Source organism: Callithrix jacchus, chromosome 8 (genome assembly GCF_049354715.1).
Source record: "Callithrix jacchus isolate 240 chromosome 8, calJac240_pri, whole genome shotgun sequence".
Lineage (NCBI taxonomy): Eukaryota > Metazoa > Chordata > Mammalia > Primates > Cebidae > Callithrix > Callithrix jacchus.
The window spans coordinates 108,935,977-108,962,008 of record NC_133509.1 but is presented as its reverse complement, the minus strand read 5'-3'; the positions used below and the strand labels follow the sequence as shown (position 1 = coordinate 108,962,008).

General features: G+C 42.0%; 1 protein-coding gene across 50 annotated transcripts in view; it reads left to right on the top strand.

Moving 5' to 3' along the window:
- The window catches only part of ENTPD5 (ectonucleoside triphosphate diphosphohydrolase 5 (inactive)), a 68,718-nt gene that overhangs the window by 2,280 nt on the left and 40,406 nt on the right, over positions 1–26,032 (top strand). For 9 of the 50 annotated variants that reach the window (XM_078335426.1, XM_078335416.1, XM_078335423.1 and 6 more), the window contains exons 2-3: positions 573–679; positions 6,441–6,504. Coding sequence is in view for 14 of the 50 variants with exons in the window: in XM_017977206.4 (XP_017832695.1) it covers positions 600–655 (56 nt within the window). In the remaining 36 variants the exon portion in view is untranslated. Of the gene's footprint in view, positions 1–572; positions 680–6,440; positions 6,505–10,496; positions 10,649–13,277; positions 13,372–13,471; positions 13,514–18,709; positions 18,894–25,027; positions 25,084–26,032 lie in introns of those variants that run through there. The other 41 variants (XM_078335429.1, XM_078335424.1, XM_078335421.1 and 38 more) reach the window with 13 other exon arrangements.

Below are 26,032 nucleotides of genomic sequence, written 5' to 3'. Positions count from 1 at the left end.
ACTATAGGTATGGACCACCATGCCTGGCTAATTTTGTATTTTTTGTAGAGACAGGGTTTTGCCATGTTGCCCAGGCTGGTCTGGAACTCTTGAGCTCAAGTGATCCTCCTGCCTTGGCCTCCCAAAGTGCCAGGATTATAGGCATGAGCCACCAAACCTGGCCTGGTTTATTTTATTGTATTATATGTTTTTTAATGACAAAGTTTGATTTTGTAGATAAAGCTGTAGTGACATGAATATGGCTCAGAGAAATGCCAAGATTTCATAGTCTGGTAGAGGTGGATCTAGAGTCTACAGTCTTCTGAATCTCCTATTTTCTACCAAAGAACTGGATGTTGTCATCTATTGGTGAGCAACAACTGATAGTACAGATAGTAGAGTAGGAAGTTGCTATTTAGCAATTCATCTGGTTTTCCACAATTACTGGTAGGTGCCTTTATTATGAAATTTCAGGAATTATTTTACTAAATACATTTGCGTTGTTTCATTGTTTAGAACACTAATGCTTTTAAATTTGGAATAAGCCACTTCATGTTTTGTTGATTTGGTTTTATAATTCTTTTTCTGTCCAGTTTTCCTTGTTCCTGGTCAACAAAGAAATGTGGAATATCTCAGCTGAATCCTCATACAGACAAGATCATTATGGTGCTGTTAGGTAGGGCTTGTATCCAGATGTAAGGTAACATCTCCACTAGCTTAAAGTTGTAAATGTATTTCAAATGCTCTTGAATGGTGGTTTTCTTTTTTTCCTAAATTTGATTCTCCATTTTTTTTTGCCAAGTGATACTCATTTTGTTCAACAAGCCATATATAAAATTTAGAACTATTATGTATCAAAATAGATAGAACTTCTGGCTGGGCATGGTGGTTCATATCTACAATCCTAACACTTTGGGAGGCCAAGGTGGTGGATTGCTTAAGCCCAAGAGTTCAAGACCAGCCTGGACAATGTGGCAAAACTCTGTCTCTACAAAAAATACAAAACTTAGCCGTGCGTGATGGCATGTACCTGTAGTTCCAGCTACTCAGGAGGCTGAGTTTAGAACCCAGGGAGGTCAAGGCTGCAGTGAGCCGTGATTTTGTCACTGCACTCCAGCCTGAACAACAGTGTGACTCTTAAGAAAAAAAAAGAGGGGGGGTAGTACTTCTACTTTTTTCAAGTAGCTCCAAAACTGGGATTACTTTATAAACTCATCTGTAACTTTATTCTTATTTACCTTAGATGCCATATTTCTCTTCATAAATCACTCTTGAAATCACTTAATAGCAGGTGCTACTTTATAGGTGCAACAGACTAAGGGAACAGGTTTAGATTTTGTTTTTATATAGCCTTTAGAATCCTGAATAAATACATTATTATCCAAACTGCATCGGAAGGGAATAATCTGTTTCTAATGAGAGTTACTTTCTCTCCTTTTTTTTTTTTTTTGAGACATAGTCTTGCTCTGTCGCCCAGGCTAGAGTGCAGTGGCACAGTCTCATCTCACTGCAGCCTCTGCCTTGTGGGTTCAAGCGATTCTCCTGCCTCAGCCTCCCAAGTAGCTGCAATCACCGGTGCCTGCCACCATGCCCGGCTAATTGTTATATTTTAGTAGAGACAGGGTTTCACCATCTTGGCCAGGCTGGTCTTGAACTCCTTACCTCAGGTGATTTGCCCACCTTGGCTTCCCAAAGTGCTGGGATTACAGTGTGAGCCATTGCATCTGGTCAGGAGTTACTTTCATCCTGCTTTTTTATTGCATGTGCTACAAATACAGAATTCTACTAAATTGACATTTTCTTGTGACAGTAAGACTAGTTCACATCTCTGCAGGAGCATTATAAGAAATCCTGGCTGTCAAGGATTTAATCTTATCAGTTTTAGATAAATTTTTTAAAAATTTAGGCAGGGCGCAGTGGCTCATGCGTATAATTATAGCACTTTAGGAGGTCGAGGTGATTGGATCACAAGGTCAAGAGTTTAAGACTAGCCTGACCAATATGGTGAAACCCCATCTCTACTGAAAATAGAAAAATTAGCTGGATATGGTGGCACCCGCCTGTTGTCCCAGCTACTTGGGCAGCTGAAGCAGGAGGATCGCTTGAACCCAGGAGGCAGAGGTTGCAGTGGGCCAATATCGTGTCACTGCACTCCAGCCTAGGTGACAGAGCAAGACTCCATTTCAAAAAAAAAAAAATTAAATTCACTGCCGGGCGTAGTGGCTCGCGCCTGTAATCCAAGCACTTTGGAGGCCAAGGCGGGTGGATCACCTGAGATTGGGAGTTCAAGACCAGCCTGACCAACATCGTGAAACCCCCATCTTAAAAAAAAAAAACAAAAACAAATTTACTATTTTACTTATATATAAGATCTATTTCCACAGATAATTATTTATTGATTTAATGTATTTGTTAATGAATGACAGGGTCTCACTATGTCATCCAGGCTGGAGTGCAGTGGTGCAATCATGACTCACTACAGCTTCAACCTTCTGGCAGTCCTCCCACCTCAATCTCCTGAGTAGCTAGGACCACAGGCTCAAGCCACCAGGCCCAGTTAACTTGTGTGTGTGTATGTGTGAAAACTGGGTCTTAGTATGTTGTTCCTAGGCTCAGATGGTTCTCCTACCTCAGCCTCCCAAAGTGCTGGGATTATAGTTGTGAGTCACCACACTTGGCCATATGTTTTTGAGATGGGGTTTTGTTAGGTTGCCAGGCTGAACTTAAACTTCTGAGCTCCTCCTACCTCAGCTTCCCAAGTAGCTGGGACTACAGGCATGTACCACTATGCCTACAAATAATTATTAACTATTGGTACTTTATTTGCAAAATATCCCTTTTTTTTTTTTTGAGACGGAGTTTTCACTCATTACCCAGGCTGGAGTGCAATGGCGCGATCTTGGCTCACCGCAACCTCTGCCTCCTGGGTTCAGGCAATTCTCCTGCCTCAGCTGAGGATTACAGGCATGCACCACTATGCCCAGCTAATTTTTTGTATTTTTAGTAGAGACGGGGTTTCACCATGTTGACCTGCATGGTCTCGATCTCTTGACCTCGTGATCCACCCGCCTCGGCCTCCCAGAGTGCTGGGATTACAGGCGTGAGCCACTGCGCCAGCCTAAAATATCCCATTTTTATTAGTTGTCCATCCTAACGGAGCCACAGACTAAAAGTTCTCTAAGAAAACTTACCTGGGCTGGGCACAGTGACACATATCTGTAATCCTAGCACTGGGAGGCTGAGGCAGGAGGATTGTGTGAGCCCAGGATTTTGAGACCAGCCTTGACCACATAGCAACATAACAAGACCCTATCTTTATTTTCTTTAATAAAAAAAAGCAAAAATTACCCATATTTTGGCCCACTTGTCTGCATTTGCATGTGATGAATCTGTCAAACGTTCATTCATTTAAGAAAGATTTAATGAATACCAAATGTATAAATGTATACCAGCCTGTCTGATAACTTGATGGGAACAGTAAGGAACAAGAGAAGGCCCTTGCCCTCAAGTTGTTTACAGTCAGATGTATAAAGCTCTGACCTGGATGTTGATCTCTGAGAATATACAACCTCATTGTCACCCATACACAAACAAACACTAAACAGTACCAAGCAGCGATTGATAAAGAAGGATGGTGTAAACCAAAGGTGTCCAATCTTTTGGCTTCCTTGGGCTACACTGGAAGAAGAATTGTCTTGTCTCACAGATAAAATATATTAACACTAATAATAGCTGAGGAGATAAAAAATACAATAACAAAAAAGATTTCAAAATGTTTTAAGAAACAAATTTATGTTGGGCTACATTCAAAGCCGTCCTGGGCTGCATGCGGCCCGTGGGCTGTGGGTTGACCAAGCATGGCCTAGACCCTAAGTGGTATAGAATTTGTAGGCATTTAAGACTGTTGTAGTCAGGGAAAGTTTATAGAAGGAGATGGACCGAAAGGAGAGGGAAATTTCTCCAGGAAGTTAGAACAATGTGAGTACAATTCAGAGTATCCCTAAAATAGGGAGTAGTTTAACTTGAGCATTGGTTCCTAAAGTGTGGTCCGCAGACCACTAGTAGCATCAGCATCACCTAGTAACTTATTAGAACTGCAGTTTCACAGGCCCCACGCAATGAGGCCCAGCGATCTATGTTTTAACACGCCCTCTAGGTGGTTCTGATGCATGCTAAAGTTTCAGAACCACTAAACTAGAGCAGAGGATTGTTGTATGGAATGAGTAGACAGAAAACTCTAAAAAGGTAGGCTGAGAACTCATTGTGAAGGACTTAGAATGTCAGGCAGGGAGTTTGTCTTTTATCCTGCAGACTAGAGCCACCAACTTGTGACTTGGCTCTAGTTGGCTCATAGAATGTGACTTGGCTGGATTTGGCTCATAGAATGTGTTTTGTTTGGCCCGAATGGTGGGTTTTTGGGGGGTTCTAAGTGAAATTGGTTGTTGTCATTTAAAAATCAGCAGATGTGGCCAGGCATGGTGGCTTCTGACTGTAATCCAAGCACTTTGGAGGCCAAGGTGGGCGGATCACCTCAGGTCCGGAGTTCAAGACCGGCCTGACCAACAAGGTGAAACCGCATCTTTTTTTTTTAAAAAAAAAAGAAAAAGCAGATTTTACAGAGAAATCTGTGCTTTCAGCTTACCTTGAAAAATCAAAGACCTGGCAGTATGGGGGTCTACATTTCATTATGGTAGCAATTGGTGGAAACAGCAAGAAGCTGCCCCTTTAGATGGGACATACGCTTTCAGGTTTACATAATCCCCACCAGTTCCTTTTATCTTACACACATCTTTACTTGTTTACATTTCCTGCCTAGTCCCTGTGGGTATTTGAGTTTGTAACTTCTGTTGTGGACAGTGGGACATGAATGAAATTTTTGAGGAGAGTGATGAGATGTATGTATTTAATTTATTTAACATTAATTAAAAAGATATGCCAGATTGTACTCTGCTAAGTAATCAGTTTTCAAAGATGAATGAGTCCCAGCTGGGCTTGGTGGCTCACGCCTGTAATCCCAGCACTTTGGGAGGTCAAGTCTGATCACTTGAGGTCAGGAGTTCGAGACGAGCCTGGCCAACATGATGAAACACCCTCTCTACTAAAAATAAATTAGCCGGGCAGGGTGGTGAGCACCTGTAATCTCAGCTAATCTGGAGGCTGAGGCAGGAGAATCACTTGAACCAAGGAGGTAGAGTTTGCAGTGAGCCAAGTTCATGCCATTGTACTCTAGCTTGAGCAGCAGAGCGAGACTCCATCTCAAAAAAAAAAAAAAGCTTACTTTGGAGGCCCTATAGTTAAAATTTATAATATTGGTTGCATGAGTCAAATCCATAATTCAAATCCTGTCTTGACTGTGTAATCTTTAGATTTGTGTTGTGTAGGCAAGTTTAACTTTTTTGTTCCTGAGGGGTTAGAAAATAACATATAAACTCAAATATTTCAAGTAATTCTTTGACCTCAGCCTCCCAAAGTGCTGAGAGGTAAGCGTAAGCCACCAAGCCCTCCACCTCTTGGTACCTTTTAACCACATACTCATGCATGTAAGTAGCCACTCATTGATCATACTGCAGAACATATGGCTGGCATTTTAATGGCAAAAAAAAAAAAAAAGCATAAACTAGATTTTATGTACTTTTTTTTTTTTTTTTTTGAGATAGGGTCTCACTTCGTCACCAGGCTGGAGTGCAGCAGCTCGATCTCAGCTCACTGCAGCCTTGACCTCCCAGATTCAAGCAGTCTTCCTGCCTTAGCCTCCCAAGTAGCTGGGACTACAGGCACATGCCACCATACCTGGCTAATTTTTGTATATCTTATAGAGATGGAGTTTCACCATGTTGCCTAGTTTGGTCTCGAACTCTTGAGCTCAAGCTATCCACCTGCCTTGACCTCCCAACCTCCCAAAGTGCTAGGATTACAGGTGTGAGTTGTTGTGCCCAGTCTATGTACTTCACTTAACGAATTAGCTCCTTAGTCATTGCTTTCTCCACCTTTACACACACATATACACCAGCTTCTACAGGGAGTATGACTTGCTTCTTTTGCTTTTAGTGACTTTTTAATAAGCTGGATGTGTGGTAAGAGTGGCTGAGGTTGTAGTTTGAGAAGAAAATGTAGGAGAGGAAAAACAGCTGAAGATCATTAGACTACAAATCAGGACATGAGCTTGGTGATGTGGGTTCCAGAACCTGAACAGATTGGAAATGAAAATGTAGAAAGAGATAACTGAGTCAAAAATAGGCATATTGACAGCAGATAAAAAAAAAAAAAAGAAAACTGGGCCAGGCGTGGTGGCTCACACCTGTAATCTTAGCACTTTGGGAGGCCGAGGTGGGTGGATCACGAGTCAGGAGATTGAGACCATCCTGGCCAACATGGTGAAACACCATCTCTTTAAAAAAAAAAAAAAAGAAAAGAAAAGAAAAGAAACTGTTCTTATAATTATCCATGTACATCTTACACAGGTTGAAAAAGTGATATAATAGTTGAAGGAACAAAGGAGAAAACTCAGAAGGAAAGAAAAAATTGGTAAGTAACCTATATAAAGAATACTTCACTTTTTCATAGGTCAGATTTCTGCAAATTCTGCTTTGTTGTTCCTAGCCGAGAGCTCACAGTAGATGGAAAAGGGTCTGTAAGGCACTGAAAGACCTGTCACAAAGTCCAGTACCCTTATTCCATTGGAGAGGCCCTCATTTGCTTATATTGACATGAAATTCTAATAATTATGGCTCCCTGATTTACATCCTACAACAGATTTTAAAAGAAAATTAGGAGGTAATGGTGGTTTATGGAGTTGGGCACATGGCAACACCAATCCATGATAATAGCACGATGTCAGAGGAAGCTAGCTCGAAAAGCATAGCAGTCTGGGACCATTTAGAGACAGAAGGGCAAACAGTCCTGTAGCCCCCGGAAGCATCTCAGGTTTACAGGAAAATATAACTGATAATCATAATCATGACCCTGATTTTGTGTGTGTGTGTGTGTGTGTGTGTGTGTGTATAAATAAACTATAATTGCCCTATAGAAAATGATATAATTCACATTGGAAACAGCAGTACTTACATACTGCTATCAGTATGCCAATTTTTGACTCAGTTATCTCTTTCTACATTTTCATTTCTAATCTGTTCAGGCTTTGGAAGCTAGATCACCAAGTTCATCTCCTGACTTGTAGTCTGATACCCTTAAGCTCTTTTACCTCTCCTATACTTTCTTCTCTTTCAAACTACAACCTCAGCCACTCTTACCACACATCCAGCTCATTTTAAAATAGTGTTTGGTAACACTGTTAAAGTGTTAAAGTGGAGCCAGGTGCAGTGGCTCATGCTTGTAATCCCTTGAGAGTTTTGGGACTTGGGAGGCTGAGGCTGGAGGGTCACTTGAGGCCAGGAGTTTGAGACCAGCCTGGGCAACATAGCAAGACTCCTTCCTCTATAAAAAATTTTAAGGATGGATCCAGGATGGCTGATCACTAACATCCCGGGATTGCAGCTCTCAGGGAAGGCGCAGAGAACGAGAGGACGCCACACTTTCAGACAAATTCTGGTCGCTCACGGAGCAGAAGATCCCCCAGTGGAGGAAACACACAGGTGGCCAGCAAGACTCTCGTGGCCGGCGCAGCGGTTCCGCCGGCACCTCAGCGCGCAGCTCTCAGAGCAGAGTAAACAGGTTCGGAGGACCCACAAGGGCCCCCAGCACAACACCAGAGCCCGGCAGCGGCTGTGACAGCACCTCTGCGCGGCAGCGCTCGGGGCAGAGTAAACGGGACTGGTTCCCCTTCTGACCGAGGTTTGGAGCCCCGGGAAGGCAGAGTCGCCTACTACGGACACAAGAAGGAAGCCAGACAGGAGAATCCTGGGCAGAAAAGCACCATCAGTTTTAACGCTGCTGCTCTGGCCCTGGGAACTAACAACCTGGGCGCCCACTCAAGAGACCTAATCTGAAAGGTGGTAAATTCAAAGATGGCAGGAGGATAAATTTACAATGATGGGAAGAAACCAGCGTAAAAAAGCTGAGAATACTCAAAGTCAGAACGCCTCTCCCTCTAAAGGTGATCAGTTCCTCATCAACAATGGAACAAGGCTTGATGGAGAATGAGCGCATCCTGATGACAGAATCACTCCTCAAGGAATGGATAATAACAAACTTCGGTGAGTTAAAAGAACACGTTGTAGCCCAATGTAAAGAAACTAGGAACTTTGAAAAAAGGTTTGATGAAATCCTATTGAGAATAGACAACTTAGAGAGGAGTATGAGTGAATTAATGGAACTGAAGAATACAATACAGGAACTCTGAGAAGTATGCACAGGTTTAAACACTCGAATTGTTCAAGCGGAAGAAAGGATATCAGAGGTCAAAGTCCAACTTAATGAAATAAAACACGAAGAAAAGATTAGAGAAAAAAGGATAAAAAGGAATGAGCAAAGTCTCCAAGAAATGTGGGACTATGTGAAAAGACCAAATTTACGTTTGATAGGTGTACCTGAATGCGACGGAGAGAATGAATCCAAGCTGGAAAATACCCTTCAGGATATTATTCAGGAAAATTTTCCTAAACTAGCAAAGCAGGTCAACATTCAACCCCAGGTAATACAGAGAACACCACAAAGATATTCCTCAAGAAGAGCAACCCCAAGGCACATAATCGTTAGATTCACCAGGATTGAAACGAAGGAGAAAATACTAAGGGCAGCCAGAGAGAAAGGTCATGTTACCCACAAAGGCAAGCCTATCAGACTTACAGCAGATCTCTCAGCAGAAACTCTACAAGCCAGAAGAGGGTGGGGGCAAATATTCAACATCCTCAAAGAACAGAACCTTCAGCCCAGAATTTCATATCCAGCCAAACTAAGCTTCACAACTGAAGGAAAAATAAAATCTTTTATGAACAAGCAAGTACTCAGAGATTTTATTACCACCAGGCCTGCTTTACAAGAGCTTCTGAAAGAAGCATTACACACAGAAAGAAACAACCAGTATTAGCCTTTCTAAAAATACACCAAAAAGTAAAGAGCACCAACATAAAGAAGAATTTACACCAACGAATGGATAAAACAGCCAGTCAACATCAAATGGCAGTAACCCTAAATTTAAATAGACTAAATCCCCCAATCAAAAGACACAGCCAAAACCCAACGGCAGGTTATATCCAGACCTGTTTCACATGCAAGGATACACAAAGACTCAAAACAAAGGGATGGAGAAAGATTTACCAATCAAATGGAGAGCAAAAATAAATAAATAAATAAAAAGCAGGAGTTGCAATTCTCGTATCGGATAAAATAGATTTTAAAGCAACAAAGATATAGTGGTAAAAGGATCATGCAACAACAAGAACTAACGATCCTAACACCCAGATACATAGAGACTTAGATTCAATGAGACAGAAAATTAATAAGGATATCAAGGACTCGAACTCATGTCCGGAACAAGTAAACTTAATAAATATTTATAGAGCTCTCCACTTCAAATACACATAAATATAGAGCTCTCCACTTCAAATACACAAAATATACATTCTTGTCAATACCACATCACACCTACCCATAGGTTTAAATGAAACATTGATTGGCCATTATTAATACCCAATTTTTTTCAGAATAAAGCAATATTTCCATTTACTCTCCCTCTTTCTCTTCCTCTTTCTTCCTCTCCTTTACTTATTTTTTTTTTTCTTTCCTTCTCTCAAAAAAAAAAAAGAAATCAACGTGTAAACCTCTAGATCCAGGTCGACAATGTCTCTCTCATTGCTTGATTTCCTTCCTTCCCTTCCCTCCCTCCCTCCCTCCCCCCTTCTTCCCTTCCTTCCTTCCTCCCTACCATCCTCCTTCCCTCCCTTCCTGCCTTCCTCCCAAAAAGAAATAAAAATTAAAAAAAAAAAATTTTTAAACACATAAAAATTATCTGGGTGCAGTGGTTCATGCCTGAAGTCCCAGCCCTCTGGGAAGTTGAGGCAGGAGGATTGCTTGAGCGCAGAAGTTCAAGGCTGCAGTGAGCTGTGATTGCTCCACTGCACTCCAGCATGGGTGACAGAGCAAGACCCTGTCAATAAAAATAAAATTTATTTTTAAACCCCAGGGTTTTTTTTGGTATTTAGAAGGAAAGCATCTTAAAAGCATATTTGGTAGGGGAAAGACAAATTTGGGAAAATGTAATTGTGGAGAACCCGTCTTCCTTCCCTTTATACATGAAATTATCATTGTAATATTTCATCTTTCTCATGTTTTTCATTTTGCTTTAACATGTTTGAAGCAGTAGCTACTTTTCAGTTGATAACAAGAAAGGCAAAATATGTTTTTATTCTGTTCCCTCAGTTAAAATCCAGTATAAATGATGCCCAGTGGCACTGATCCTAGTGGCAGTTACTTTTCTTTAAATAGTGGCTCCCACGATGGATATGGGTTTGGAGGGAGAGAGAGCTTGTCACCTCAGATTTTCATTGTGTTTTTTCACTGGGGCAGTATGAACCCCCTCCTGATTGATAGTATCTTCTTTTTTTTTTTTGTTTATACAGAAAATGTACTATCTTCTTATCTAAAGGACTTTGATTCTTAATGAATGGGCAAGAAAAGACCTCCTGATTTGTGAAGAGAGGCAACAATAGCAACAGCTTTTCCCCTGAGTGATTACTGTATTGAAGTCAAGCCTGAAACAATGGAGAATGAGGTCATGCACTGCCTGACTCATTTTATTATTACACCCAAATGGGTTCGTTGTACAGAATGGGCCTTTTTGACACTTAACTAATGATGTTTTGATTGAAATGAAATAATGTACATAAAAAAGTGACCTGTAGACTTGATGTGATGGCTCAAAGTGCCTGAAATCCCAGCACTGTGGGAGGCCAAGGTGGGCTAATCACCAGGTCAGGAGATTGAGACCATCCTGGCCAACATGGTGAAACTCCATCTCTGCTAAAAATACAAAAATTACCTGGGCATTGTGTGGCAAGCACCTGTAATCCCAGCTACTTGGGAAACTGAGGCAGGAGAATCACTTGAACCCGGGAGTTGGAGGTCGCAGTGAGCCGAGATCAAACCACTGTACTTTATTCATCCTGGCAACAGAGTGAGACTCCATCTTCAAAAAAAGAAAAAAGGGACTTGTTTATAGGAAAGAATTATATATTTGTTGGTAACTACCAGCTACATCAATTCTCATTGCTTTATTGGGAGTTACGGTACTTTATTTTAGAGTTAGACCTTAAAGGATATATCCAGCCAGGCATGGTGGTATGAGCCTATAATTCCAGCTACTAGGAAGGCCGAGGCAGGAGGATCACTAGAGCTCAGGAATTTGAGGCCAGTCTGGGCACAACAAGATGCTGTCTGAAAAAAGAAAAAATAAAAGGATATATCATTCCACTAGCCTTCTGATCTGTGAATCTACTCTGGAAACATGGTCAGATTTGGAGCAAGGACCTTCCCTCTCTACCTGTTGGAAGTTCTTTCTGCTCAGTGTCTTCCCCCAGGAGGTGCCATGCTCATTGGTCTCATTATATGTAAGTCCTTAACAACAATCTAAGAAAAACTGAGTTAAAAAAAATTTCAGGTCCAGCATTGTGGCTTATACCATCTGAGGACTTTGGGAGGTTGAGGCAGGCAGATCATGAAGTTGGGAGTTCAAGACCAGCCTGATGAGAAATCCTGTCTCTACTAAAAATACAAAATTAGCTGGGCATGGTGGTACAAGCTTGTAATCCCAGCTACATTGCAGGCCGAGGCAGGAGAATCACTTGAACCCAAGAGGCGGAGGTTGTGGTAAACTGAGATTGCACCGTTGTACTTTAGCCTGGGCAATAAGAGTGAAACTCCATCTCAAAAAAAGAGATATTTAAATTCATTTCCACCTTTAGAAACAAGTAGTACAGCTGACTGAAGGACATGGTAAAAAAAAGGAAAAAAAACACACAAAAAAACAAGTAGTACAGCCCAGGCATGGTGGCTCACACCCATAATCTTAGCACTTTGGGAGACTGAGTGGGTGGATCATGAGGTCAGGAGTTGGAGACCAGCCTGACCAACCTGGTAAAACGCTGTCTCTACTAAAAATACAAAAATTAGCCAGGCATAGTGGCACGCACCTGTAATCCCAGCTACTCAGGAGGCTGGGGCAGGAGAATTGCTTGAACCCAGGAGGTTGCAGTGAGCTGAGATTGTGCCATTGCACTACAGCCTGGGTGACAGAGCAAGACTCCATCTCCAAAAAAAAAAAAAAAAAAAAAGTACATTTTGTGAGTACTGGTTTTTCTGACTTTAATTATTTTCCTTAAGTAAAATATTATGACTATAATAGAAAATGGAAAGCTTCAGGTGATGGGGTATGATATTTTCAGAGAAGTTTAAAGTCAAATCAACATTGTTCATTTTGTTTGTTTTGTTTTTTTTTGTTTGTTTGTTTGTTCATGATGAAGTCTCACTCTGTCTCCCAGGCTGGAGTGGCGCAATCTCGGCTCACTGCAACCTCCACCTCCTGACTTCAAGCGATTCTCCTGCCTCAACCTCCCAAGTAGCTGGGATTACAGGTGTGCACCACCACACCCAGCTAATTTTTGTATTTTTAGTAGAGATGGGATTTCACCATGTTGCCCAGACTGGTCTTGAACTCCTGATCTCAGGTGATCCACCTGCCTCCCAAAGTGCTAGGATTATAGCTGTAAGCCACCATGCCTGGCTTTTTTTTTAGACAGAGTTTCGCTCTTGTTACCCAGGCTGGAGTGCAATGGCACGATCTCTGCTCACCGCAACCTCCGCCTCCTGGGTTCAGGCAATTCTCCTGCCTCAGCCTCCTGAGTAGCTGGGATTACAGGCACACGCCACCATGCCCAGCTAATTTTTTGTATTTTTAGTAGAGACAGGGTTTCACCATGTTGACCAGGATGGTCTTGATTTCTTGACCTCGTGATCCACCTGCCTCGGCCTCCCAAAGTGCTGGGATTACAGGCTTGAGCCACTGCACCCAGCCCAGTTGTTCATTTTTAATAGTTAATATCAATCAGTGTAGTGGCTCACACCTGTAATCCTAGCACGTTGAGAGGCCAAGGTGGAGGATTGCTTGAGGCCAGGAAGAGAGCAATCTGACCAACATAGTGAAACCCTGCCTCTTTCTTTCTTTCTTTGTCTTTTTTTTGTGATGGAGTCTTGCTCTGTTGCCCAAGCTGGAGTACAATAGCACGATCTCGGCTCACTGCAATCGCCACCTGCCAGGTTCTAGCAATTCTCCCGCCTCAGCCTCCCAAGTAACTGGAATTACAGGCACCTGACATTAATCCTGACTAATTTTTGTATTTTTGAAGAGATGGGGTTTCACCATCTTGGCCAGGCTGGACTTGGAACACCTGACCTCAGATAATCCACCCACCTCGACCTCCCAAAGTGTTGGGATTACAGGTGTGAGCCACCAGTCCATCTTATTTCTATATTTTTTTTTCTAAGAATAAACAAAAAATATCATTGGAATAACATGCAGTTTCTTTTTATTGCGTTTTAGGTTTGTGGGTACATGTGAAGAACGTGCAGGATTGTTGCATAGGTACATACACGGCAATGTGGTTTGCTGCCTTCCTCCCCATCACCTATATCTGGCATTTCTCCCCATGTTATCCCTCCCCAACTCCCCACCCTCCGCTGTCCCTCCCCTGGTTCCCCCACACAGACTTCAGTGTGTAATGCTCCCCTCCCTGTGTCCATTTGTTCTCATTGTTCAACACCCACCTATGAGTGAGAACATGCAGTGTTTGATTTTCTGTTCTTCTGTCAGTTTGCTGAGAATGATGGTTTCCAAGGGACACAAACTCATCATTTTTATGGTTGCATAGTATTCCTTGGTGTATATTTGCCACATTTTCCCTGTCCAGTCTATAATCAATGGGCATTTGGGTTGGTTCCAAGTGTTTGCTATTGTAAACAGTGCTGCAGTGAACATTCGTGTGCATGTGTCCTTATAGTAGAACGATTTATAATCCTTTGGATATATACCCAGTAATGGGATTGCTGGGTCAAATGGAATTTCTATTTCCAGGTTCTTGAGGAATTGCCACACAATGGTTGAACTGATTTACACTCCCACCGTGTACAATCATTCCTTTTTCTCCACATCCTCTCCAGCATCTGTTGTCTCCAGATATTTAAATGTTCGCCATTCTAACTGGTGTGAAATGATATCTTTGATTTGCATTTCTCTGATGATCAGTGATGATGACCATTTTTTCGTATGTTTGTTGGCCTCATATATGTCTTCTTTTGAGAAGTGTCTGTTCATATCCTTTGCCCACTTTTGAATGGGCTTGTTTTTTTCTTGTAAATCTGTTTCAGTTCTTTGTAGATTCTGGGTATTAGCCCTTTGTCAGATGGGTAGATTGCAAAAATTTTTTCCCATTCTGTGGGTTGCTGATTCACTTTTTTTTTTTTTTTTTTTTTTTTAAAGATGGGGTTTCACCATGATGGCCAGGCTGGTCTTGAACTCCTGACCTCAGGTGATCCACCTACCTCAGCCTCCCAAAGTCCTAGGATTACAGGCGTGAGCTACCATGCCTGGCAGTTGCCGATTAACTCTACTGACTGTTTCTTTTGCTGTGCAGAAGCTCTGGAGTTTGATTAGGTCCCATTTGTCTATCTTGGCTTTTGTTGCCATTGCTTTTGGTATTTTAGTCACGAAGTCCCTGCCTATGCCTATGTCCTGAATGGTTTTGCCTAGATTTTCTTCCAGGGTTTTTATGGTGTTAGGTCTTATGTTTAAGTCTTTAATCCATCTGGAGTTAATTTTAGTGTAAGGTGTCAGGAAGGGTGTCTAATTTCTGCTTCCTGCACATGGCTAGCCAGTTTTCCCAACACCATTTATTAAACAGGAATCCTTTCCCCATTGCTTGTTTTGTGAGGTTTGTCAAAGATCAGATGGTTGTAGATGTGTGGTGTTGCCTCCCAGGCCTCTGTTCTATTCCATTGGTCTATATCTCTGTTTTGGTACCAGTACCATGCTGTTTTGATTACTGTAGCCTTGTAGTATAGTTTGAAGTCAGGTAGTGTGATGCCTCCAGCTTTGTTCCTCTTGCTTAGAATTGACTTGGCTATGTGGGCTCTCTTTTGGTTCCATATGAAGTTTGAGGTGTTTTTTTCCAGTTCTGTGAGGAAGGTCATTGGCAGTTTGATGGGGATAGCATTTAATGTATAAATTACTTTGGGCAGTATGGCCATTTTCACAAAATTGATTCTTTGTAACCATGAGCATGGAATGTTTTTCCATCTGTTTGTGTCCTCTCTTATTTCCTTGAGCAGTGGTTTGTAGTTCTCCTTGAAGAGGTCCTTTACCTCCTTTGTTAGTTATATTCCTAGGTATTTTATTCTCTTTGTAGCAATTGTGAATGGCAGTTTGTTCTTGATTTGGCTCTCTTTAAGTCTGTTATTGGCATATAGGAATGCTTGTGATTTTTGCACATTGATTTTGTATCCTGAGACTTTGCTGAAGTTGCTTATCAGTTTCAGGAGATTTTGGGCTGAGATGATGGGGTCTTTAAATATACAATCATGTGCCTGCAAATAGAGATAATTTGACTTCCTCTGTTCCTAATTGAATACCCTTTATTTCTTTTTCTTGCCTGATTGCTCTGGCTAGAACTTCCAATACTATATTGAATAGGAGTTGTGAGAGAGGGCATCCTTGTCTAGTGCTAGATTTCAAAGGGAATGCTTGCAGTTTTTGCCCATTCAGTATGATATTGGCTGTGGGTTTGTCGTAAATAGCTTTTATTATTTTGAGATACATTCCGTTAATACCTAGTTTATTGAGGGTTTTTAGCATAAAGCGCTGTTGAATTTTGTCAAAGGCCTTCTCTGCATCAATTGAGATAATCATGTGGTTTTTGTATTTGATTCTGTTTATGTGGTGAATAATGTTTATAGGCTTGCGTATGTTGAACCAGCCTTGCATCCCTGGGATTAAGCCTACTTGATGACGATGGATAAGCTTTTTGATGTGCGATTGCAGTCGGTTTGTCAGTATTTTACTGAAAATTTTTGCATCTGTGTTCATCATGGATATTGGCCTGAAGTTTTCTTTTCTTGTGGAGTCTTTGCCAGGTTTTGGTATCAGGATGATGTTGGTCTCATAAAATGATTTGGGAAAGATTCCCTCTTTTTGGATTGTTTGGAATAATTTCAGAAGGAATGGTACCAGCTCCTCTTTGTCTGGTAGAATTCGGCTGTGAACCCATCTGGACCTGGGCTTTTTTTGGTTGGTAGGTTATTAATTTCTGCCTCAACTTCAGCCCTTGTTATTGGTCTGTTGAGGGTTTTGACTTCTTCCTGGTTTAGGTCTGGAGGGTGCAAGTGTCTAGGAATTTATTCATTTCTTCCAGATTTACTGGTTTATGTGCATAGAGTTGTTTGTAGTAATCTCTGATGGTGGTTTGTATTTCTGTGAAATCTGGTGATATCCCCTTTATCATTTTTTATTACATCTATTTGATTCTCTCTCTTTTCTTTTTTTATTTAATCTGGCTAGTGGTCTATTTTGTTGATCTTTTCAAAAAACAAGCTCCTGGATTTATTGATTTTTTTTTGAAGGGTTTTTTGTGTCTCTATCTACTTCAATTCTGCTCTGATCTTAGTTATTTCTTGTCTTCTGCTAGGTTTTGAGTTTTTTTGATCTTGCTCCTCTAGCTCTTTCAATTTTGATGATAGGGTGTCAATTTTAGATCTTTCCTTGCTTCTTATGTGGGCATTTATTGCTATATATTTTCCTCTAGACACTGCTTGAAATGTGTCCCAGAGATTCTGGTGTGTTGTCTTTGTTCTCGTTGCTTTGGAAGAACATCTTGCCTTCATTTTATTGTTATCCCAGTCACTGTTTAAGAGCCAGTGTTCAGTTTCCATGAAGCTGTGTGGTTCTGAGTGAGTTTCTTAATCCTGAGTTCTAACTTGATTGCACTATGGTCTGAGAGACTGTTTGTTATGATTTCCGTTCTTTTGCATTTGCTGAGGAGTGATTTACTTCCAATTATGTGGTCAATTTTATAGTAGGTGTGATGTGATGCTTTGAAGAATGTATATTCTGTGGATTTGGGGTGGAGAGTTCCGTAAATGTCTGTTAGGTTTGCTTGGTCCAGGTCTGAGTTCAAGTCCTGGATATTCTTGTTAATTTTCTGTCTCGTTGATCTGTCTAATATTGATAGTGGAGTGTCAAAGTCTCCCAGTATTATTGTGTGGGAGTCTAAGTCTCTTTGTAAATCATTAAGAACTTGACGTATCTGGGTCCGGTGTTGGGTGCGCATATATTTAGGATCATTAGTTCTTGTTGCATTGATCCTTTTACCATTATGTAATGCCCTTCTTTGTCTTTTTGATCTTTGTTGGTTTAAAGTCTATTTACCAGAGACTAGGATTGCAACTACTTTTTTTTTTTTTTTTTTTTTTTTTGCTCTCCAGTTGCTTGGTAAATCCTCCTTCATCCCTTTATTTTGAGCCTATCTGTATCCTTGCATGTGAGATGGGTTTCCTGGATGCAGCACACTGATGGGTTTTGACTTTTTATCTAATTTGCCAGTCTGTGTCTTTTGATTGGGGCATTTAGCCCATTTACATTGAAGGTTAATATTGTTATGTGTGAATTTGATCCTGCCATTTTGATGCTAGCTGGTTGTTTCGCCCGTTATTTGATGCAGTTTCTTCATTGTGTCGATGCTCTTCATCATTTGGTATGTTTTTGGAGTGGCTGGTACTGGTTGTGTCTTTCTGTGTTTAGTGCTTCTTTCAGGTGCTCTTGTAAAGCAGGCCTGGTGGTGATGAAATCTCTGAGCAATTGCTTGTTCGTAAAGGATGTTATTTCTCCTTCAGTTATGAAACTTAGTTTGGCTGGATATGAAATTCTAGGTTGAAAGTTCTTTTCTTTAAGGATGTTGAATATTGGTCCCCACTCTCTTCTGGCTTGTAGGGTTTCTGCTGAGAGATCTGCTGTGAGTCTGACAGGCTTCCCTTTGTGGGTAACTGACCTTTCTCTCTGGCTGCCCTTAGCATTTTCTCCTTCATTTCAACCCTGGTGAATCTAACGATTATGTGCCTTGGGGTTGCTCTTCTTGAGGAATATCTTTGTGGTGTTCTCTGGTCTTGAATATTGGCCTGCCTTGCTAGATTGGGGGAGTTCTCCTGGATAATATCCTGAAGAGTCTTTTCCAGCTTGGATTCATTCTCTCTGTCACATTCAGTTACACCTATCAAGTGTAGATTAGATCTCTTCACATAATCCCATATTTCTTAGAGGCTTTGTTTGTTTCTTTTTACTCTTTTCTCTAATCTTGCCTTCTGGTTTTATTTCATTGAGTTGATCTTCAGCCTCTGATATCCTTTCTTCGGCTTGATCATTTCGGCTGTTTAAACTTGTGTATGCTTTGCGAAGTTCTCGTGTTGTGTTTTTCAGCTCCATCAGTTCATTTATATTCCTCTGTAAGCTGTTTATTGTCGTTAGCATTTCATCAAACCTTTTTTCAAGGATCTTAGTTTCTTTGCATTGGGTTAGAACATGTTCTTTTAGCTCAGAGAAGTTTCTTATTACCCACCTTCTGAAGCCTGTTTCTGTCAATTTATCAGACTCATTCTCCATCCAGCCTTGTTCCCTTGCTGGTGAGGAATTGTGATCTTTTGGAGGAGGAGAGGCATTCTGGTTTTGTGTGTTTTCATCCTTTTTGCGCCAGTTTCTTCCCAACTTTGTGGATTTATTTACCTGTGGTCTTTGTAGTTGGTGACTTTCAGATGGGGTCTCTGAGTGAACGTCCCTCCACGCTCTCACTGGGTGCTGCAATCCAGAGCTGCTCCTACTCGGCCATCTGGATCCCTCCCTCCTTTGTTCTTCGATTTCCTGAGAGGGGAGCCTCACTACATCATGCAGGGACATGTGGATAAACACCAGGAGGCACAAAGGAGTGAGTGGAAGTCATAATCTTTACCAGCATATCTTCTCTGTGACCGAACTCAGTGCTCACCAGGTCCTCTGCTAGTTCAGGCCCCACAGCCAGGAGCTCTGGCAGCCGACCACAGCCTTTAACTGCCCACCTAGAGAGCTCAACATGCAGCTTCTAAAATAAGTATGTAAGATGTGTTTATAGAAATATATATATGGTATACTGGAAAAAAATCCTACAAAATATTACACAAATATCGGTTACAGCTTACAATAGCCAGCCTCCATAATGCTCTCCAGTGATGCTTACCTCCTAATATTCATGCCTTTGTGTAGTCCCCTCGTACATGTCATCTGGTCTGTGCGAGCATTAGAGCATTAGAATATAGGGATATGATAGTGTATGACTTCCAAGACTAACTCATAAAAGACATTACTGCTTCTGCCCTGCTCTTGGATTGACTGCTCTGGAAGAAGCCAGCCACTGTGTTATAAAGACATTGAAGCAGTCCTATGGAGGATCTACCTGGGGAGCTACTGAGGCTTCCTGCCCACATCTGGCATCAACTTGCCAACCATTGAGTGAGCTGTCTTGGAGTTGTGGGTCTTCCAGGCCTAGTCAAGCCTTCAGATGACTGCAGCCCCAGCCTACATCTTGACTACAATCTCAAGAGAGCCTCAGAGTCAAAACTATCTGATTAAACCACTCTCAAATTCCCAAACCACAGAAATGGTGAGATAGACCAGGGACGGTGGCTTACACCTGTTATCCCAGCACTTTGGGAGGCTGAGGCGAGTGGATCACCTGATGTCAGGAGTTCCAGACCAGCCTGGCCAACATGGCAAAACCCCATCTCTACTAGAAATACAAAAATTTCCTGGGTATGCTGGTGGGTGCCTGTAACTCCAGCTACTTGGGAGGCTGAGGCAAGAGAATGACTTCCGCAGGGTGAGGATAAAAACAGGAAGATCTGTTAGGACGATATTAGTAAATCACATGAAAGGTGATAGTAGCTTGGGCAAAGGTGGTAGCAATGGAAGTGGTCAGAAATGATCGGATTCTGGAAATGTATTCAACAGCAAGAAGCTAAGATCTTCAAAAGCTCTCGATTAGCTGAGTACAGTAGCTCGACCGTGTTATCTCAGCTACTCAGGAGGCTGAGGCTGGAGGATTGCATAAGGCTCGGAGTTCGAGATAAGCCTGGGTAACAGTGAGACTCTGTCTCTACATAAATAAGCTCTTGATTGAATATAGGAAGATCAGACTACTGTAAGACTTTCACATCCTGATGGAAGTCTCACTTTCCAGCCTCATCTCAGATCATTCTCTGCTCTGTACTCTCCTCCCACTCCTATATCTGTCTTTTCCAAGAGCCATACTAGATAATCCTTGGGCGGCCTAGTAGTTAAGAATGTGGCTTTGGAATTAAACCATCTGGGTTTGATTTCTGGCCCTTTTCACTTAAAAGACCTTAAGATATTTAGTTTCTCTAAGCTCAGTTTTCTTACTTATAAATTGGGAATCTTAATATTAGCACCTAACTCACAGAGTGGTAATGTGAAATTAAATGAGTTAATTTACATGGAATACTTAACATTGTCCTTGGCAACTGCTAAGATCTCCATAAATATTGGTTACTATTTTTTTTAAATCTCAGATTATGTTCCTTTGACCACAGTCTTTATCCTCTGCATTAAGTGCTAACCCATTCCTATACCCTCCTACTTTTTGTTTCTCAAATTCATATAAAAAATTATTGAGGACATTGGCTTTTAATTATTATTTGAGACAGGGTCTCACTCCATCGCCTAGGCTGGAGGTCAGTGGTGCAGTGCAATCATAGTTCACCTCAGCCTACACTTCACAGGGTCAAATGCTCCTTATACCTTAGCCTTCCAAATAGCTGAGACTACAGGTGAATACTACCACACCAGGCTAATTTTTTTTTTTTGAGATGGAGTCTCACTCTGTTGCCAGGCTGGAGTGCAGTGGTGCAATCTCGGCTCACTGCAACCTCTGCCTCATGAGTTCAAGCGATTCTCTTGCCTCAGCCTCCTGAGTAGCTGGGACTACAGGTGTGTGCAACCATGCCCAGCTAATTTTTGTATTTTTAGTAGAGAGGGGGTTTCACCAGGTTGGCCAGGATGGTCTTGATCTGTTGACCTCATGATCCGCCCACCTCAGCCTCCCAGAGTGCTGGGATTACAGGCCTGAGCCACTGCCCCCAGCCATTTCATATATATATGTTTTCATATATTTATGAATATATATTCATAAACAATATATATTCATATATAAATTATATAGTCATAAATCATAAAAATATATATTCATATATATATTTTTTTTGAGACAGGGTTCACTCTCACCCAGGCTGGAGTGTAGCGGTGCAATCTTGGCTCATGGTGACCTCTGCCTCCCTGGGGACTCAAGCAATTCTCCCACCTCAGCCTCCCAAATAGCTGGGACTACAGGTGCATTCCACCATGCTGACTAATTTTTGTATTTTTGGTGGAAACAGGGTTTCATCATGTTGCCTAGTCTGGTCTCAAACCCCTAAGCTCAAGCGATCTACCTGTCTTGACCTCCCAAAGTGCTGGGATTATAGGTGTCAGCCACTGTACCTGGCCTACCTTTTTTTTTTTTTTGAGGCAGAGTCTTACTCTCTCACCCAGGCTGGAGTCCAATGGCACGATCTCGGCTCACCGCAACCTCTGCCTCCCAGGTTAAAGCAATTCTTGTGTCTCGGTCTCCTGAGTAGCTGGGATTACAGGTGCACACCATCACACCTGGCTAATTTTTGTTTTTTTAGTAGATATGGGATTTCACCACGTTGGCGAGGGTGGTCTCAAACTTCTAACTTCAGGTGATCCATCTACCTCTGCCTCCCAAAGTGCTGGGATTACTGGCAGGGGCTACTGTGGCTCACCCCTTTAACATTTTTATGCTTAGTTTTTTTTATTTTTTTTGGAACGGAGTTTCACTCTTGTTACCCAGGCTGGAGTGCAATGGCGCGATCTCGGCTCACCGCAACCTCTGCCTCCTGGGTTCAGGCAATTCTCCTGCCTCAGCCGCCTGAGTAGCTGGGATTACAGGCACGCGCCACCATGCCCAGCTAATTTTTTGTATTTTTAGTAGAGACAGGGTTTCACCGTGTTGACCAGGATGGTCTTGATCTCCTGACCTCGTGATCCACCTGCCTCGGCCTCCCAAAGTGCTGGGATTACAGGCGTGAGCCACCGCGCCCGGCTATGCTTAGTTTAAAATGTTATGGTTAATTGTATATATGTCTGCCACCTCTGCCAGATTCAGCATCTTAAATAAAAAGGTCTGTTTTCCTCACCTTTAATTTTCTGGCTCCTAGCACTTAATAGGCATCAGTAAACATTTGTAGAAATAAGCAGTTGAGTGGTCCTGACAAGGCTCCTGACTGCAGTCCTTACATGTAATTACCAGATTCCTATTTGGATACTCCGTTGCTCAGTATCTTTGGTGTTTTCTATCACCTGCAGAGTAAAGTCCAAACTCCTTAGCTGAGTATTTGGTATCCTCTACTATGTGACCTCAGTCTAACTTTCCAACTTTATTTCCTGCTATAGTCAAACTGATCCATTCACTATTCCCTAGGGGCCCCCATCCCTTTTCCACATCCATGTCTTGATTCATGGTTTAATTCCTGAAAAGCATTCCTTTCCTGTTGTAGTTCATTTCCCTCCTCGGGCTCCTCCTGTGATGCCATCTTTTTCACAGAGCCTTCTGTGTCATCCCAGCTTTGAAGTTTCAGAGCATAATAACTGTGCTGCTTGACACACTTTCACTTTGTGGAGGTAATTTATGGACATGTATTTTTTTTTCCAACTTAGTATAGTTTCTAAGTGTTTCTGAGATGATTTATCTTTGCATGCTGTACTTGTAAGCAGCAGTAAGCAATTGCTAATTTCTGGAATGGCCAAATGAATGAATTAATATGTGAATAAATAGACTTCACATGCCCTATCCTTGTGCTGGTTTGGAGGGAAATTGGGAGTCAGACATGTGATATATAGGCCATGGTGGGACACTGGGAAAGTGGGTGCTCCTTGCCCTATTCTGCCTGCGTGTTCCATTAGCCTAATTGTACTAAGTCCATTTGGGATTAAATTACTTGTGTCCAACATGTTCCAGGCCTAATATTAATACTTAGCTTTGGGAATACAAAAGGTATCACACACCCCACCTTAGACATCCTTCAGATAGCAAGGTGTGTCGGGGCGGTGGCCCTTTGTATTGAGCGGGTAGGTCTTAAGTTAAATCCTCAAATGAGGCATTGCTCACTCTGCTGCAGCCTGTCCTGAACTTAAAGTTTATTAGATTTACCTTGGTTTGGCTTGGCTTGGGTCAGCTTATTTATGCACTGGGTGGTTTGACTATATTGGTTCCATAGTTCAGCTTACTGTTTAAAAATTTCATTCTAGTTACATTTTAAACTTGCCTTATGTTTAATTCTTAACTTGTTAAGGCTAGCTTAGCTGTGGAACTCAGATGAATTGTCAGTGGGATCTTTTACATTTCACTTTTTTCTTTTTTTGAGTTTCGCTCTTGTTACCCACACTGGAATGCAATGGCGCGATCTCAGCTCACCGCAACCTCCACCTCCTGGGTTCAAGCAATTCTCCTGCCTCAGCCTCCCAAGTAGCTGGGACTACAGGCGCACACCACCATGCCCACCTAATTTTTGTATTTTTAGTAGAGGCGGGGTTTCACCATGTTGACCAAGATGGTCTCGATCTCTTGACCTCATGATCCACCTGCCTCAGCCTCCCAAAGTTCTGGGATTATAGGCGTGAGCCACCATGCCCGGCCTACATTTCACTCTTTTTAGACTTTTTAGTGGACCTTTCTAATCACCTATCTCATTCCATTATTTTCCACTGTTGTGAAATACTGTGTCATTTTATCCAAGTCAATCAATAATGATGTTTGCTTAGGGAGGGAATAGAAAGACCTAACTAACAATCACATGTTACCATGGGAAAGAAAAAGGAGTCTACTCCTTTTGAAATCTGATTGTCTGCTTCCAGAGCCATCTTTCCTCACACTGGCCCTCTTTATTCTGGTACACCTCCAAGTATTTCAGCTATACCAAGCTCTTAATACTTGAAGTTCTCAGAATTCTCCTTGTGTCATTTTCCCAGGATAATTCCTGCCTCTCATCCCTCAAGAAGTCTCCCAGTCCTTTCCCACCTCTACCTTTCCCCTTCCAACCTGAGTTTCTTGTCCCTTGTATCTGCGCCTATAGCACTTTGTGTGCATTTCTGTCAGAGAACTTACCACAGTAGGTTTACTTGCCTGGGTTGTTTGTTGCTGCTGCTGCTGCTGCTGTTTTTGAGACAGGGTCTTGCTCTGTAATCCAGCCTGGAGTGTAGTAATGCAATCATGGTTCATGCAGCCTTGACCTCCTAGGTTCAAGCAATTCTCCCACCTCAGCCTTCTGAGTAGCTGGGACTACAGTTGGTATGCCAGCATGCCCAGCTAATTTTTCTAATTTTTGTAGAGAAAAGATTTCACTGTGTTGCCCAGGCTGGTCTTTAAAGCCTGGCCTCAAGTGATCCTCCTGCTTCAGCCTCCCAAAGTGCTGGGATTACAGACATGAGCCACCATGCCTAGTCATGTTTTTTCTAGTAAGATGACATTTCTTCTGCATCTGAGCCCATAATCTGATTCCTCTGTGTATATCAAGAACCTAGCACAAGTGGCTGGTATATATTAGATACTCAGTAAGTGCTTATTAATTAGTTCAATGCCCAGGTCCCAGGTTTCTAAAGTCTGGGACTTTAAGAAAAAGAGACCAAGTTATATTCCAACCAGGTTTCTAACTTGTGTGTTAGGGATGGAAGGTATTGAGAAGTGCTATTAACTTTTCTTTTTGGTTAACAAAAACACAGAAATGAGTTCCTGAGCAACTTCCGCCCTATAAGCAATAGTCCTACTAGTTGGCAGTTAACTATCATAAAAGTAGATGGACCACTTCTGTACCCAGAGAAAAGGTAAGGGAGGAGGGAAGGATAGAGAAAGGAGTGAGTTAGCAAAATGCCACACTGTTTAGTTGCAAACTGGCACAAAGGTGAATGTGATTCATGAGGCTTGCTTAAGAAGAGCTGAAACAGGAGCAAAGAGCAAAAGGCAGCCGGCAGCGAAAGCAAGGACTCAGGGAACAGGCAGACACAAGCAGGTGAGCACACAAATGGGGCCCAGGTCCTCTGGGATTGTGGTCTCAGGCTTCCAGTGACATGGAAGAAGAGAAGCCAGAGTGTGACGCTCTGGGAAGGCTGAGTGGGGAGAATTCATGTTTACTCCATGTATAAAGAGACACAAGAGACCATAGAAGGAGACAGACATAGTGACAAACACTGGCTGGCACCAGAGTCTCAACAAAAAGAATTGGACATGGGGCTTTTTTGGGGGTGAATAAGAGTGAGCAGGAGATAATGAGAAAGCCAATTCTGAAAGGAGTGGATTTAAATGTACTGTTGTGTGCATATCTCCCTAGTCTACAAAAAGTACACCTATCTGCACTGTTTTGAGTAACATATAAAACTTGACACATTTGGGTTAATGTCACCTTCATATAACTGACAAATGTCTGGAAAACCTTTCCTGGAAGCTTGGAATTGTGATTTTTTTTAGTGGCTGGGTAATCTTTTGGAAAGCAGTCAGCTATTACTATTTTTATTTTTATATATTTTTTGAGATAAAGTCTCGCTCTGTCACCCAGGCTGGAGTGCATTGGCATAATTACAGGCCTGAGCCACTGTCCCTGACCAGCCGTTACATTTTTATTAAATGGGTGAGATCTAGTGCCTGAATTTACTGGGTTATTGTTTATCCCTTTGGAGCATTAATTCAACATCTACGATGTGCTCACACCACTATTCAAGCACCAGGAGTGCATAAAAAGCAAACATAAAAATTCCTGCCTGTGGGGTGGGCAAGGTGGCTTACGCCTATAATCCCAGCACTTTGGGAGGCTGAGGCGGGTGGATCACTTGAGGCCAGGTGTTTGAGACCAGCCTGGCCAACATGGCAAAACCTCATCTCTATTAAAAGTACAAAATTAGCCAGGCATGATGGCACATGCTTGTAATCCAGCTACTTGGGAGGCTGAGGCACAAGAATCACTT